Below are 17,145 nucleotides of genomic sequence, written 5' to 3'. Positions count from 1 at the left end.
AGCAAGCTTCATCGTAAGCAAGATGCTGTCATTACGAATGGTAATTCTAAACATTTGGATAAAATGTTTAAATATAGACTAATAAAAGGTTAGGGTTATTTTTTCATTGTTTTCTGTTATTGTGGGGTCACGGTGTAGGCTACTATTGTTACCTGGAGATTCAGTGGGGTCACATATTCTGATAGCTGCCGTCAGAATTGGTGACCCCAGTTAAAAAGGCTCACCTGTACATCCCATTCATGATTTCTTTGTTGGCTGCAATGGTGAGGGAATGGTAAATCTTGTTTAAGTACATTTATGTAATTAAGAGATGATAAATGTAAATATAAACATCTGTCATATTTTGGCTCGTGGATACCAACAAAACGAGTAAAGAAAGTGCATCAGCGTAGTTTACGTAGCATTCGTAAAGCGTTTGTGCCTCTGAACAGAAACTGTGAAATAGCGCCCCCTGTGGTCACAAAACTCGACGATCACAGAATCTGGTGTAACGCCGGTCTGCGTCAGAAGGACGGAAATGAAATTAATGGGGCGCACTTTATAAATATTAATATGCGTTTTAAAATTTAGATTTGGGGTAAAAAAAAATCAAGTCTTTGCAAGTAAACAGGTTCAAGTCCAATTCAAGTCCCAAGTTATTGGTGTAAAAGTCCAGGTCAAGTCTAAGTCTCTGAATATTTTTTCAAGTCAAGTCAAAAGTCTTAATATTAATGACTCGAGTCTGACTCGAGTCCAAGTCATGTGACTCGAGTCCCCACCTCTGCAACAATAATTGAAGTTTGTTTTTTAGTTACTGTGTAGCATGTCTTACCAGGAGATGACTGAGCTCCATAAAGTCAAAGATCTGATTTTCATGCATCTTGGCAAGCTGCTTGCTCATCTCAATGGCCTTCTCCCACATCTATACATGTCATACAAACAGTAAACCATGTACATAATGTAACACTGGGCGCAAGGCAACGGACGAGATAGAAATCCTTTTTCCTTCTTCCAAACGTTACGTTTTATTAACAATTAACAAGGCGCAGACAGCGCACATAAAACATGATTAATATCGAACGTGCATGACTCAAACAACGACGAGCACAGGACACTGCGCAAGCGCACATTAAATAGACAAACCACATAAACCCCACGTGATGACGAGACGAGCCACAGGTGAGACGGATTAACACAAGACATAACCACAACCACACAGATCCACAGACGCAGACGACTAGACATAGACAACGTAAACACACGCCCAAAGGGGAGGGTCAGGGACCGTAATGTTACACACAAACATTATTCTTACTGTAAATAAGAATAATTAATTTTGTATTCTAATGCCTTGTGTTGGATCCATTTATCAAAAGTATCCTCAAGTCATAAAATATTGCCTTTCACAAAGACAAAGTATGGGAATTCAACTGATTTATTTTTTTGTGTTAGAAACTCACTTTGCCTTTGTCTAGGTAGCACATAATCTCCTGAAAGAGCCTCTCTTTCAGTTCCTGTTGGGTACACTCAGGAGCTCCAAGAACTCCATGTGGGATTAGGTGGGGAGCACAAGGTTTATCTGACCACTGTGGACAGAAGAAAACAATTTCATGTTCCTCAAACTGACATACAGCATTTCTGAATAAAGCTAGTAGAAAATGTGTTTAACAAATAAAATACTATACAGTTGAAAGAATGGTAAATTGATAAATGAATAAATCAGTCAAAACTTAATACACAAAAAAAACCTAGTTTAGGAATGTATATTATGTATGCTTCAAACTTGGCAACATCAGACATACTGTATTTAAAATAGTTAAAACAAGCAGTAACACATTAAAGTGTAATTCTATATAGAATTACTATAATTCTGGAAAGAAAAGTACATGTAATTTCAGTACACTTATGTGTCCATGCAATCAACAAGATGACATCAAAAGAATCAAAAGGACAAAAACCTCATTTGTAATTCTTTTCTAATAACCCATTTAAATTTTGTGAATTCAGAAGTTGGCCATATATTTATATTTACAAGTGTAACATGAAGACATTTGTGTGTCACTTCAGCTAAATATTAATACTGAAAATAGGGCTAACATGAGGATTTTAAGATAATGGATGAAAGAAGAGGCCCACCTCCAACAACTCAGCATGCAATAGCAGAGTGTAAGCAGCCTCAGTGTAATTTTCACAGTCTAAATGCAGGTCACGTAGTTTATACAAGTACCTGAAAAGAGGAAACACAGCATCAGGATATCAAGCATGCCACTACCTCTGCTACTTCGATTCACACTCACCTAATGTAGATGTCTTCCCTTTTTTTCTCTTTGTAGAAGTTCTAGAAATAAAAAAGGCCAAATAAAAACAAATGTCATAAGGATAAATACAGCATTTGAGAAATCTACATGCGATGTCACAGACAGCCTCAAAACTCGAACGTGTAGAGTAAGGCTATAGTGGTCTCACCAGCACATTGACTGTGCAACTCATACGGAGTTCAGGGTTCTCATCATGGGTGATGGTGCGGTAAGCCAGCAGGTTCTCCAGTAAAGTGCTCAAAAGCAGAGCCAGCTCCTCACCAGACTGAGACAGGTACCGATGACGCCTGCAGTGCTCCAACAGCCTGCAAAAATGTAACAAAACAGCCTGATGTAACAAAATATTTTGGTGAAATTACATAAGTATGATTCAATGTTCAGTGTGAATTTGAACATACACTATATTGCCAAAAGTATTCGCTCACCTTCTTTGACTAACATAATAAGTGACATCCCATTCCTAATCCACAGGGTTCAATATGATGTTGGTGCACCCTTTGCAGTTAGAACAGCTTAAACTCTTGTGGGAAGGCTGTCCACAAGGTTTAGGATTTATGACCATTCTTCCAGAAGCACATTTGTGAGGTTACATGGTGATGTTGGACAAGAAGGCCTGGCTGTCAGTCTCCGCTCTAATCCATCCCAAAGGTCTCTCAACTGGGTTGAGGTCAGGACTCTGTGCAGGCCAGTAAAGTTCATTCACACCAGACTCTGCCATCCATGTCATTATGGACCTTGTTTTGTGCACTGGTGCACAGTCATGTTGGAAGAGAAAGAGGCCAGCTCCAAACTGTTCCCACAAAGTTGAGAGCATGGAATTGTCCAAAATGTATTGGTATGCTAAAACATTCAGAGCATTCAGAGTTCCCTTCACTGGAACTAGAGTCCAGTGGCAGCGTGCTTTACACCACTGTATCCGACGCTGTGCATTGCATATGGTGATGTATGGCTTGGATGCAGCTGCTCGACCAAGGAAAACCAATTCCATGAAGCTTTCTGCACACTGTTCTTGAGCTAATCTGAAGGCCACATGAAGTTTGGATGTCTGTAGTGATTGACTGTTCAGCATCCACTGACCCCACTCCGTCAGTTCATGTGGCCTACCACTTCATGGCCGAGTTGCTGTAATTCCTAAACACTTCCATTTTCTTATAATACAGCTCTGACAGTTGAGTGGTATATTTAGGAGCGAGGAAATTTCACGACTAGATTTGTTGCACAGGTGGCATTCTATCACAGTTCCATGCTGAAATTCACTGAGCTCCTGAGAGTGACCCCTGCTGAATGCCTAGGTGGTAAATTTTATACACCTGTGGTCATGGAAGTGAATGAAGCACCTGATTCCGATAATTTGGATGTGTGAATACTTTTGGCAATATAGTGTATTTTTGTGCAGGTCTGTCATTAACAATATTAGACTGCTTCCCCCAGAAATGATTGGTATCCTTGGTTTTAAGCTTTGTCACTGACATGGTGTGCTTGCTGCACTAATATTACAAGGCTTTTTCTGCCTTGACAAAATGAGAGTGAATTTTAATCAAGCCTTTTGGGCTCATTATTGAAGGAACCAAAGTCATGGTTACACAATATGCAGGGCATTCAGCAATAAATAATATAACAAAATACCTTTAGCATTCAATGCAAAGCCAGAATCGAAATAAAAATGTAATCAGAAGAAAACGTAATAGTACAAGACATTGTAACAAACTAAATTTGATCCCAGTGAAAGCTATTTCGAGCACCACATCAAGTCTTCAAAGTCTCCTTACTAAATGTCTGCTCATTCACAAACAAATCTGAATTAATTGAAGATTATTGTCTGGACTTTATTTTTCTAACAGAGACTTTGCTTGATCGCAATGAAGCAATAGTGCAAAATGAAGCTTCCCCTCCCGATTTTAGCTATTTTAATGTCTCTAGAGTAAATAAGAGAGGTGGGGATGTTGCATGTTTCTACAATAAAGCATTCCACTGTAAGCAGATTTCATTAGGGGAACATTCTACATTAGACATTACCAGTGTGGAACCGTCAGGGCCCTCAACGCCTAAAATATTCTTAAAACATAAATATATATAATTTATCAATTTTTTAAATCTACTCACAGTTTGACAATTGACATCTAAACAATTACAGAAATATAAGCAAATAAATTATTCAACCGTGTCTATACAATCTGTGTTGGAAGGTGAGGGGTTAAGTGGAAGCCTGTGAGCCTGTGTCTCCCCCTATCAGGACTGCAATGCCCACTGTTCGATTACAGAGGGCCAGGCAGTTATAATTCAGCGCAATACCAGTTTCAAATGACAGTAAAATTGACCAATCATATCTTCCCTCTTAGTGGGCGGGCTTAACTGTATGATAATTTCCGCCTGCTGTGGCGACGATAGCTATCGTTAGCGTACCACCGCTTGCTAGTTTCGATTCATTCCTTTGATGCCCTCGTGCGCGTTGTTTACATATTCCACTCCCGAGGAACACGGAGCTGTGAACCGTATTTTGTTGGAACCTTATTTTGCTTAAGAAGTTATCTAGTACATATGTTATTGTTTACTGCATTTCTAAAGCTGTACTGTCGCCTCAGTTTTTTATTTTTTATTTATTGCAGTTAAGAAAGGAAGAAAGAAAGTTAAGGAAAGAAAACAAATTTGGGAGCTGGCCCAGGTTTAATGGTCACGGTTCGCTACTGGACATTACATATTAGACATTCTACATTACATATGTGGCAGTACAACTGAACAGTACTTACGCCGTTCTATTGGTTGTTATTTATCATCCTCCCAGACTACAGACATTCTTGAAGACTTTGCAGAAATGCATTCTAGGACTTTACTTGATTTTGATTATGTTTTAATTACTGGGAATTTTAATATTCACATGAATATATCCATAAATCCAATCACTTCAGAATTCATGAGGATGCTTAACTCTATTGATCTAATACAACATATATGAGGTCCAACTCATAGGCACGGCCACATCATTTCTAAGTGCATAGATGTGAATAATGAAATTATTGAAATTAGTGATGTTGCAATCTCTGAGCATTTTGGTGTATATGTGATGTGATATGTGATTATAATTATCTATTAAAACAATATGTGATATCTATTAAAACACGGACCTTCACAGACATGATACAGTCCCTTCCTCCCCTCTCAGAAAATGGGAATGAGTTAGTTGAAACATTCACACACAGATGTAGGTACCATGCTAAACCAGCAGGTGGCAGTACCACTGGCAACACATTGAACAAGCTTGCTTTGACGGAAGAAAGGGTGTGTCTAAAGTACGTGGTTTCCAGGTACTTAAATACCCTGATCAGCCATCCATCTCTCTCTCTCTGGTTTGAACGGCACCGAGGTTAGATCTATTTAGTTTGCTGTTAGCTACGACTAACAGCAAACAGCTGAAAGTCGTATTACTTAATTAACGAGCCCGAGTTACACCAACCAACCGATCAATGTTACCACGGCAACAGATTCACCGATTTACTTCAATCAAGCTTGATGACGCGGCCACACGGACTGAAACAAAGGTGATCAATTCCCTGTTAAACTGTGAACGAGACTCGCATTCCTGGACTTCATATCCAGAAGAACGATTCCCAGCACACCTGGACGACGCCGCTTTATCAACGAGGAGCCTGCGGTGGAAATTCCCTCCTAATTCAGAGAGGACAACAAACCACCTAAAACCCTCAACACGTGAGAGTCTAACCGCTGGGCTTAGTTTATCAAAGGGCATAGTTACTTGAACTGTAGACTTATCTAAGTTTAACTAAAATCTTCTGTTTTGTGTTCAACTTTGTTTAGACAGTCTTCATCAAGATTTGTATATACAAAGTTCTCTTTGCTGTGCATGCCACCATCTTTTATTTATCTGATTAATGGACAACTTGTAGTCTTCCCCATTCTCAGACACACCACATTAATGTTTAGTTATTAAGCCAGCTCCATTACTCTTTGTTCTGACCACGTTGGAATAAACCAGCTGAGCTCATTAACATACAGCCGCGCTGCTCTACTGTTTAAAGTCGGAGCCATTTTAGTTGCTTTGTTCTCCATAGGAGAACTGAGACTACAACTCCCGCCTCCTCACACGCGCACGCACACACATTTATTCTCCTCCCCTTTTTACACACACACACACACACACATGGACGTAATTTTGATTTCAAAAGTGGGGGGGGACATGGATTCGTCGCTATTTAAATATTTGGTTTTAACCGTAAAAACTGGGGGGGACCAAACCCGGCTTTTGAAAAAGTGGGGGGGACATGCCCCCCCCAAATTACGTCCGTGCACACACACACACACTAGATACCCAGTTAACTCTGTTAATATACTGATCCTTGTTGATACTGTTTGTTTTAGAATAGTTGGTTTTAAATAAATTTATTTTCACCAAATTGTTTGTGTTGATGTTCGTACTGTGATACTGAGAAAGGCCTGTGGTTATATTCTGTTGATTTACTACCCCCTTGTGGTCGGATTTGAGTTAGGTTTCGTTTTGCTGAAATCCGAGTCGAGCATGAGCGCCTGCAGCACAGCAGAGAGACAGTGTTTCCAGCGTTTTTAAGTCTTGGAGTATCTTTGGAAAACGTACTTCCAAGACATTACTGGAGAGCTCAACTTAACAGCACGAGAGGAACTTGACCTACTGATAAAGTGGCTCAGTCCAAACTCATCTCCACAAGCAATGCGAATCAGTCCATGTCCACAATCCAACATCAGGTGTCGCTATGATGTGGCAAAGGCTAGATGATACATATGGCTCCACTGAGATCATAGAGAATGCACTTCTGCTAAAGCTAGAGACTTTTCTAAAAATATTTAACAAAGACAACCAGCGTCTTAGGGAACTGGGGGATATTTTAATGGAGGTTCAGGCAGCTAGAGTCCTAACTAGGGCTAGAAAATTCGATCATATTAGTCGTACTCTCAGTTTTACACTGGCCTCTCGTTAAATATTGAATTGACAGGTGTCTTTATGCATCTAACGACATCAAACAAATGTAGAATAATAAGTGGAGTGGAGGTGGACCTTTTAGAGGCAAACTAACTTTGAGGGCCAGAATCTTTGCTGATTGGCAGGTGTTCAAATAATTATTTGCAGCAGTAGCACACAAATAAATTAATTAAAAAATCATACATTGTGATTTCCGCATTTTTTAATGACGTCTCTCACAGTGGACATGCACCTAATATGACAATTTCAGTCTCCTCCATAATTCATAAGTCTTGCTCCTGTTACGGTGACAGTCCCAGGCCCTTACCTGTGGGCGTGCCGCTACATTGTCTGCATGTCGTTATGTCCATGTATGGACTTCCGTGGGTGTGGGTTGTTCGTGAGCGTGTTCGTAGTCGCACCTGTGCCTTGTCTCGAGATCACGAGGGTCTGTGTTAAACACCTATTTAATGTGCGTTCGCGCAGTGTCTTGTGCTTGTCTTTGTCTAAAGCTACATGTCAGTGTGAGTGTCAGAGAGCTGTACTCATCCTCCACACAGAGTTTACGCCTTTTTTTGTCAATAAACGTTCTATGTTCACCGTATACGTCGTGGTGTCTGCCTCCTACACCCATCGTTACAGAAAGACGAGCCGCTAAAAGAAAAGTATGACAGGATACGCCACCCGTGCACCTAAGGGGAAGAGAAAGAGCCGGCATCACCATGCCTCTTCCCCAGTCCGGTGCCGCGAGGCCCCCGTCACCGAGCAGGAGATGAAGCAGGACCCTGTCTGTGCTCATATGCTCTGCGCGGCTCGAGAGACGGAGGACGCAGAGATGGCAGAAAGCTTCCGCCAATCCGCGGTGCGCATATGGGAGGAAAAACACCCCCCCTCATCCCTAGAGCTGCCACCCATTGCTGTGGGCAGCTGTGTATTGAGGGAGGGGAAAACCAAGCCCCAGTGCGCGTCTTCCCCTGTGCGTGTGCCTGAGAGCGCGGAGGAGAGGAGAGAGGAGGTGTTCTTCCAGGCAGGGTGGAGAGAAGGACTCCGCACATTAATGCGCGAGACCTCCCCCCTGGATGAAACCGAGGAAGGCACAGAGGACCCGCTAGTGGTTTATGCCGGGATGGCGAGTGCCAGCCCTCCCGAAGACGAGTTCGGGAGTGAGGACGAGGAGGAGGAGGAGAAGGACGGAGGAGCAAGCTACTCTCCTTCCATTTACTCCACGCTGACGGTATATTACAGAGAGGAAGGAGGAGAGGTCAGCCCCCCCTCTATCGTTATACTCAGCCCTCACTGAGTGCTATGGGGAATACGAGGGAGAAGTCAGCCCCACTTCGTCGGTGTAGGTTCGGGGCTTTCCAGCAGCGCGGGACGCTCCGGGAGTAGCGAGCCCCTGGCGGGGGGTTCTGTTATGGTGACAGTCCCGGTCCCTTCCCTGTGGGCGTGCCGCTACGTTGTCTGCGTATCGTTATGTCCATGTATGGACTTCCGTGGGTGTGGGTTGTTCATGAGCGTATTCGTAGTCGCACCTGTGCCTTGCCTCGTGATCACGAGGGTCTGTGTTAATCACCTACTTAATGTGCGTTCGCACAGTGTCTTGTGCTTGTCTTTGTCTAAAGTTACATGTCTGTGTGAGTGTCGGAGAGCTGTACTCATCCTCCACACGGAGTTTACGTCTTTTTTTGTCAATAAACTTTCTATGTTCACCGTATACGTCGTGGTGTCTGCCTCCTACACCCGTCGTTACAGCTCCACAATATCTGAGTGAACTCATTGCATACTATAACCCATGTTGCCTTCTGCACTCACAACATGCAGGATTTCTTAGTTTTTCACTACAAGAATTTTCACTACAAGACTGCTATACAGCCAGAGGCAGAGCTTTCTCCTTTAAAGCCCCTCAGTTGTGGAATAGGCTTCCAGCTACATCCAGCCATATCATGTGATCACTCTAGTTGTGACAATGACTTTGGTGAAACACAATGGCTCACTGAGCCCACATGACTGTGGTCACCCCCAGGCCCCTCCCTTTAGTTATGCTGCTATAGATAAGGCTGCTGGAGCCACATGCTAATCACTGGCACCAAAGACAATTCCATACAAGCACCTGGTCTGGCTTGCCAGTGGAAGTGCCGATGCCGTGGTTGGACCGTCATTGCCGCAAGAGGACGCGCTGATGCCAACTCCTACCTGATGTTCACCATCTGCATTGAAAGAAGTGTGACCACTCGGCCTGGAATTACAACTATAACTACAGAACTATATTTGAACTATAAATGCGGTCTTCTGCTTGCGGGCCGCCCAATGGAGGATGGGTTCCCTTTTGAGTCTTGGTCCTCCCATCTTCCTAATCCCTGCCATCTTAGGGAGTTTTTCCTTGCCACTGTTTCCACACCTCTGGCTTGCTCACTAGGGATCTGGACCCATATGATTGTAAAGCTGCTTTGTGACATATTGTAAAAAGCTCTATATAAATAAATTTGACTTTGACATCTTTCAAACCTAACAAGCTCAGTTTTAATTCTTCTGGATCTTTCTGCAACCTTTGACACAGTCAACCAGAACATTTTCCTCTCTGTTCTTTCTAGCATTGGTGTGATTGGCTCTGCTTACAAATGGTTCCAGTCATATCTGGAAGACCGCTCCTATCTGGTAACATGGAGAAGATCTACATCCAATCCATGTAAACTCCCCACTTGAGTTCAACAAAACTCAGTTCTAGGCCATCTTCTCTTTATATATTCATTCCCTTGGTAACATTATTTTGTCTCATGATTTCTCCTATCGTTGCTATGCTGATCATACCCAGCTAATTCTTTCCTTCCCACATTCTGCCACCCAAGTTTCTGGACGTTCTTTCACATGAAGCTACTCATGCAGTCTCTCAGACCTCTACAGCTGATTCAGAATGCTGCAGCATGACTGGTCTTCAATCTCCACAAATTCACACATCACTCCACTGCTGTGCTGTCTTCACTGGCTTCCAGTAGCTGCACTCATCAAATATAAAACCTTGATGCTTGCCTACAAAGCCAAAAATGGACTAGCCCCTCCCTACATGGTGTCCATGGTCAAAGCCCGATCTGTACCATGAGCACTCAGAATCTCAAGCATAGCTTGATTCGAAACACCATGCTTAAAATCTCACATAAAACAAAACTCAAGGCTATTCTCTGTCCTGGCTCTAGGATGGTGGAACAATCTTCCACTAGCTGCTTGGACTGCAGTCTCTTACTGCCTTCAAACGTAGACTGAAGACTCACTCTTTTGTTGAATACTTAAATGAGCACTAACACCACAGATAGCACTTGGGCAACACGGTGGTTTGGTGGTTAGCATGTTTGTCTCTCAGCACTGAGGTGTTGGGTCCCTATCTGAGTGGAGTTTCCATGTTCCTCCCTGTGTCTGTGTGGGTTTCCTCCCACAGTCCAAAGACATGGAGGTTAGGTAAATTGGCTCTCCCTGATTCCTTGACACATTCTCCCCGAGTGTGTCTGTGTGTCTTCATGTTCAATAAAAAGTGTGTGTGTGTGTGTGTGTGTGTGTGTGTGTGTGTGTGTATGCCCAGTGGTGGATGGTGCTCTGCCACCTGGGTCTGTCCTCTCTCCCCTTCTTGCACCCTATTCAGTCCCCCAGGGGGCTGTGGATCCCGGTAGAGAGTACGCTGTGCGCAATTGGCTGCCGCTTCTCGCCGGTGTATGATTGGTAGTGTAAGAGTTGTACCGGTGTTAAAATTGTAAAGCAACCTTGAGTATCTAGAAAGGCGCTATATAAGTTCAACATTCATTCATTCATTCATTCATTCATTCACTTGTACTGGTTCTTTAAATTGTATGTTTATCTGTCTATGGATATATATGTTTTAATTCCTGTTGTTCAAGTTGGAATCTATGTTTATTTGGAATACTAGGTAATGGCATTGATTCCTGTAGTTTAGTAGTAGTCTGGCTCAAGGGTATCTTGAATTCTGACCTATCTATGCTACTATCTAGGATGCATTCTGTTAAAATATGCAGAGCAATTTTATAGCTTGCTCTGGATAAGAGCGTCTGCTAAATGCCCTAAATGTAGATAAATAAAAATGTTTTAATGCAGAACTAAGCATACAATACTGTATAAACATTATACTGTTGCTGTTTATAAAAAAACTAAATTCTTATTTTTATAATTTCTTATTCATGTAACGACTACAAAAGCATAGTTTAACAGGAAATATTTATGGAGCTATGAGAGTTTAAATAGAAAAACACAGAAAGCACTTACGTTTTTTCCAGTAGAAGTTTGTACTGCTCATCACCACAACCTCCTTCAACTTCTTGATCCAGCTTAGTGATCAATTCATGCTCAAACTGCAACACACATGTACACAGTCATCCACCTAACACATTCATATAGTTCTTTGAAGCAGCCCACAAACACACATGGCTATGCCACCAGCCTCACACTGGCTACACATTGCATATTCAAAGCAGTTTTATAATAGATTATTTAGGATCTTATATGCTGTATATATTTTTCATCTAATCATAAGTTAATGTATGATGTGATATTGTTAACAAATGAATTTCCAGGATTAGCAGCATATACCCAAGCCCCAGTAATAAATGAAGCAGTTAATTACAATTCACTGCTGGCTTCTTCGTCAAACATAGTATGAGCAATATAACATATAGTATGAGCAATATAACATATATATCATGTCTTGATTATTCCAAGTTATTCAGGAGGCCATGCCATCTATTTTTTTTATTAAAATGTGTAATCACTGGTTTTAACAATATGTTTGTTTCCTATAATTGCATCTTGTATAAAAACTCTACGCACTACAATTTGCATTTATAATACAGCAAAAGGTGGAACAAAGTAGAAATCAATCATTTTTGGGAATCTGCTTCGCTACTATTTACAGAAAGCATCAGTCAAGCTTGATTGATTTTCTCTTGGCTTTTATCATTTGTCTTTATCTTTGCTACAAATTTTGCTAGAAGACAGACAAACATTATGTGCCTCAGAACACTCACCATTTGGAATGTTCGGTTGGGACTACAGTTGTGTTCACACTGCATCATATCAAAGAAAATGGGTATAGTGGCCTTTCTCAGTTCTGGCTCAGGGACCAGAGTGCCTTGCAAGATAGGCCCCACCATGGCAGGGATAAACTTCATTTTATGAGGACCTGATGATCATAAAACCACATAATTGAACACAATGCACTGCTGATATGAGAATGCGCTTAATTCCACTTGTTTAGTGTTGTTAGATGCTAATAACAAAAGTGTTACACAGAATAATTATTAATTAAGTTTTATTTGTGGCCTAGAGAATTGAATCATTCTAGCATACCATTCTTCTATGGTTATAGCCAGTGTTGGGAACGTTACTAAGTTATATTTACTCACTACTCAAAAAAGTAACTGAGTTAGTAACTGAATTACTCTATAATAAAAGTAACTCGTTACCAGGGAAAGTAACTATTTGCATTACAGTTAAAAAAAAGTTACATGCCAATGAAAAAGCAGTTTTCATAGTCAGTTGAAATTAGATCAGAAAGGTGTTGAACTTTTGATATTTATTGCACAACAACAGACTAGTGCAGGATAAAATCCTTTAAAATCCCAAATCTTTGAACAAAAAAAAAAAAAAAAACAAAAAAAAACAAAGCAAAAGTAAATAGTTACACTATATAAAGTGCATTTAGGTTAGGTAAATTGGCATTCCCTGATTCCCTGACAAATTCTCCCTGAGTGTGTGTCTATGTCGTCCATTAAAAAGCAGTTGGAGGGTTTGCGGCGAGGGCGGGGAGAGGACCGCCCACCGCAGCGCCCGCAGCTCCCACAGCTCCCGGGTTCTACCCGCTGGCCGCTCTCCTCCTGGCGCGAAGCCTGGCTCCGTTTTTGTGTTTGTCTGTTCCAGTGTGTGTGTCTATCCCCGTGTTTCTGCCGAATTCCCTTTTCCCTTTCGTGCCTCTGTGTGTCAGTGTTCCTGTAGAGGGTGTTCTAAGCTGTTTGTGGCGGACACTCCACCGAGGGCGGTCATCTCCGAGACGCAGGACTGAGCCCTGCCCTGAGCCCTGTCCAGGTTAAATCAGTGGTTCCCAAACTTTTTCTGCCGTGCCCCCCTTTAGTAGATGAGAATATTTTTGCCCCCCCCCCCCCCCCCCCCCCATTGACTAGGGATGCACCGATTCACATTTTTCACTTCCAATACCGATTCAGATATCTGAGGCTTAGTATCGGCCGATACTGATCCGATACCGATCTGATAGAGTAAAACTGTGCTGAATCGACTTAAAACATTTTTTTTAACACAGACATACTGAATTACAAGTTTATTGAAAACTCTGCACCAGTATAGCACACTTAAACACACATATAAATATGTAAAAAACAACACAACTTGCATTTGTTCAGTCAGTGCAATTATGAATATAACATTGAATGTAAAATAAATAATACCAAACAACCTGAAACTTACAAAAACAATAGGTTCACAACTTTGATCAAACATGAAAAAATAAACTGCAAGAAACCTTTTAAATGGTTCAAGAATTCTAAATATAATTTAAAATAAATAAGGAGATGAAATAAGAGAAACAGCAATGCATATGCGGCTAGTTTGCAAGTGCAGACATCACGCAGAGCACAAAGCATGTAAAGGCCAGAAATATGTGTACTGTCTCTTTAAGGGAGCGAGTTGAGTGCGCGTATGGAATATTGTTGTTTTTTTAGCTTTCTGCCGTAGACCGAGTCAGACCACTGCTCTTTAATTTATTTCTGTAAGTAACGCATTAAATGAGCTTTGGACAACTCACCAGTTCATGTATGAACAGTCAAGTAGTGTTGGAGCCCAGGTTTATTTTGGTCAACCAGCAAATAAACGGACTAAGTGGAATAGCACCAGCGCGAGTACGAGTCAGTGATTCACCTCTCCTCTGTGTGCTTCGTGTTTCACTCGCCTGTTAACTGTCCAAGTTTACTTCTATCTGGGACAGAGTGGATATTTAAGGTTGAAATAACTCCGTAAAGCAAGCAATACAAGCATAGAATTAGACTGAATAGATCTGTTTTTATGGATCGGTCACATTGTGCCCGATACCCGATCTAGAATTTTTTCAGATATTAATATCGGAATCGGTGCATCCCTAATATTGACACATGTGCACGTTTTACTTCCAAGCTCCGCGCCCCCCCTGCAATAGCTCCGCACCCCACCTAGGGGGTGCACCCCCCACTTTGGGAACCACTGGGTTAAATAAAGGTTACAACAATAATAATACTAATAATTAAAAAAATAATAATTGTTGTTATAATGATCAAACAATCAAATTTAGAAGCATTGCTCTTTCTTTTTTTCAGTGAATGCAAAAGAAACAAAAAATGTTTTTCCATTTCATGGTACCCGTATTTTCCGGACTATAAGCCGCTACTTTTTTCCCCACGATTTGAACCATGCGGCTTATGATGTGCGGCTTTTCTGTAGATGTTACTTCACCCATCAGGGGTGGAGCAGAAAGTGAATCAGGTGGTAGGTCAAAGTTGTAAATCAAAGTGCTCATTTTCATTTAGCGCATGCAAGCAGCAGGCACGACGGAGAAATTTTTTCAAACCAACATGCATTGTGCCAAATTCCGACTCCCCTCATTTGCACACGCATAAAGACGCTACAGATGATATTCGGTAGTTACAATGACTAACTTAGTTCATTGAGCACTCTAGTTTTGTCCTAACTAGATATTTAGACATAATACATTAGACATGTCGCCTTTGGCTTGCTCACTGGGGGCTAGGACCCGGCACTTGTAAACTGTTGTAAAAAGCGCTATATAAATAAAATTTGATTGATTGATTGAATACTGCTGTAATACTGCGAAGTCGTGGTCAGAGGTGAACTTCTAAATAAATTTAAAAATCGGTCGTAACTCCGGTCCGTCGTTAACCAGACCCGCCGTTAAGCAGGGACTCACTGTATTCAGTTCAGTAGATATATGCGGCTTATCGCCCGGTGTGGCTTATACAACATTTTCCCTTAAAAAAAATGTTGTAGGTGCGGCTTATATTGAGGTGCACTCTATAGTCCAGAAAACACGGTAAATGTTTTTTTTTTAAGCCAAAAGAAATTCCCCTACCGAGATTGTACCACATATCCCGTAGCCTAAATCCAATACATTTTCTCATGTCCCCATACCTAGAAAAGGTTTTAGAAATAAAATTAGTTCAGAATGATACATTTTATACTCAAATAACCCCAATATAACAACGCAATGAATTATCTCACACACACACACACACACCCCACACAATGTAGTTTACTAAATAAACTCACTTGTTGAGAATCTTACTGCGCTTCTCAAGAGAGAAGGTCTCCAGTTGCAACGATTTGTGAGTAAGGAATGCAACAGTGAGGTGAAAGTAGTTGTTCCATAGCTATGCAATAATGACATACATAATTGTTTTACAAAGCTGAAAGTTTGACAACCAAGAAAGAAAGTACACATTCCAAAAGCATAAATTAAAGGACTAAGACTGACCTGGAGATGGAAGTGGGCAGGATCCAAAAAGTAGTGATTGAGAACTTCAGAGTACTGGTTTACTGCATGCAGAAACACTTGCATTTGCAGGAGGTTCATGATTATCCAATCAGAAGGAAATACATTCCCCATAAAGTCTTTAAACATGATGAATGTCTCCATCAGAAAATCCTGGAAAGGAGACAATACTTGACCTCTATATGTAAAATATAGCCTACTGTTAAGTGACATTTTCTATTTTCAAAGGGAGCACTTGTACCAGGATTTTAGCAGATGTAGATGGAATTTCGAATGTAATTGTGGTTTTAAGAACGTGACTTTGCTTGTTGTTTTACTATAGTGGCCTCTAAAATTGCAGATATTCATTTTTAAGGGTAATTTGTCATCTACATCAGTAAGAAGAATACATAAACTAAAAGGATAGGACCCACTTGTAGAATCTTTTCATGATAGATATCATGACATCTGGGTTGGAAAACTTACAATTATGTCCTGCCTGGTTTTAAAGGTGCTAATGTAGTGGTCATAGTGTTCATCTTCCATCTGTTTCAGAATGGCAATCATGCATGCCAGAAAATGCCCCTGTGCTCAAGAGAATGTTTTTATTTAGAACAGTGAACAAACTAGAGAAAAAAAAAGATATTCTTGACTGTTACCTCCCTCTCTAAAATAAAAACAAATCTTGCTCTAGTAGTAGTTTGCCACCATAGAGAGAATCCACCTTCCTTGGTACTACTTTTTCATACTATACATAACACCAGATGAGTATAATTGAACATGATCTAGAAATTCTGAAAACTTAATATTTTATAAAAATTCTGAATTTATGGATTCATTATGCAAAAATACAAAATAAACAGGTATTTTAGCATGAAGCAAAATCACTGTTGACCAGTGTAACCTGTATACAATATTCAGTGTACTTTACAATTAGAGGAGATTCTTTGCTCATTCCAATGACTGTGCGGTTGACTCTCCGTAAGAGACGTTCCATTATTAACTGCACATGACCCTTCATGGGTCCCTGGAAAAAATAGCACAGATGCATCAGGGACAAGAAAGAATACGAGGATTGGTGGGCTTTCTGGGTGAATATACCTCGACAGGACATACTGTCAGTAATTATAATTAGTCAGTCACCATTGTGAATCACATGATTGCATACTTAGAACCATGATTTGACATGTGTAGGGAGGTTTCTGCTGACAGATATACCACATCTTTGCGATCCAGCATATCCAGTATAGCACTGAGGAGGTGCACGCAGGCCTCATGATCAGGCTTATTGGAATGGTCATCCAACTGACCACTAAGCTGGTCTGTGAACAGGGGCAACAGTACACCACGGCAGTCTGTTCAAAGAGGAATAC

General features: G+C 41.0%; 1 protein-coding gene across 5 annotated transcripts in view; it reads right to left on the bottom strand.

The window, feature by feature from the left end:
- dock5 (dedicator of cytokinesis 5) overlaps positions 1–17,145 on the bottom strand; it is a 167,383-nt gene that overhangs the window by 25,548 nt on the left and 124,690 nt on the right. For all 5 annotated transcript variants that reach the window (XM_076992920.1, XM_076992916.1, XM_076992917.1 and 2 more), the window contains 13 exons: positions 16,991–17,127; positions 16,704–16,799; positions 16,259–16,357; positions 15,776–15,946; positions 15,571–15,671; positions 15,374–15,432; positions 12,270–12,424; positions 11,512–11,597; positions 2,446–2,602; positions 2,277–2,317; positions 2,116–2,206; positions 1,440–1,565; positions 812–901 (listed from right to left, as the gene is read on the bottom strand). In XM_076992920.1, coding sequence (XP_076849035.1) covers positions 812–901; positions 1,440–1,565; positions 2,116–2,206; positions 2,277–2,317; positions 2,446–2,602; positions 11,512–11,597; positions 12,270–12,424; positions 15,374–15,432; positions 15,571–15,671; positions 15,776–15,946; positions 16,259–16,357; positions 16,704–16,799; positions 16,991–17,127 — 1,409 coding nt within the window. The remainder of the gene's footprint in view (positions 1–811; positions 902–1,439; positions 1,566–2,115; positions 2,207–2,276; positions 2,318–2,445; positions 2,603–11,511; positions 11,598–12,269; positions 12,425–15,373; positions 15,433–15,570; positions 15,672–15,775; positions 15,947–16,258; positions 16,358–16,703; positions 16,800–16,990; positions 17,128–17,145) is intronic.

The sequence above is a fragment of the Brachyhypopomus gauderio genome, unplaced genomic scaffold (assembly GCF_052324685.1).
Source record: "Brachyhypopomus gauderio isolate BG-103 unplaced genomic scaffold, BGAUD_0.2 sc99, whole genome shotgun sequence".
Taxonomy (NCBI): Eukaryota; Metazoa; Chordata; class Actinopteri; order Gymnotiformes; family Hypopomidae; genus Brachyhypopomus; species Brachyhypopomus gauderio.
Note: the sequence above shows the minus strand (reverse complement) of the source record. Positions and strands in the feature narration are given on the sequence as shown.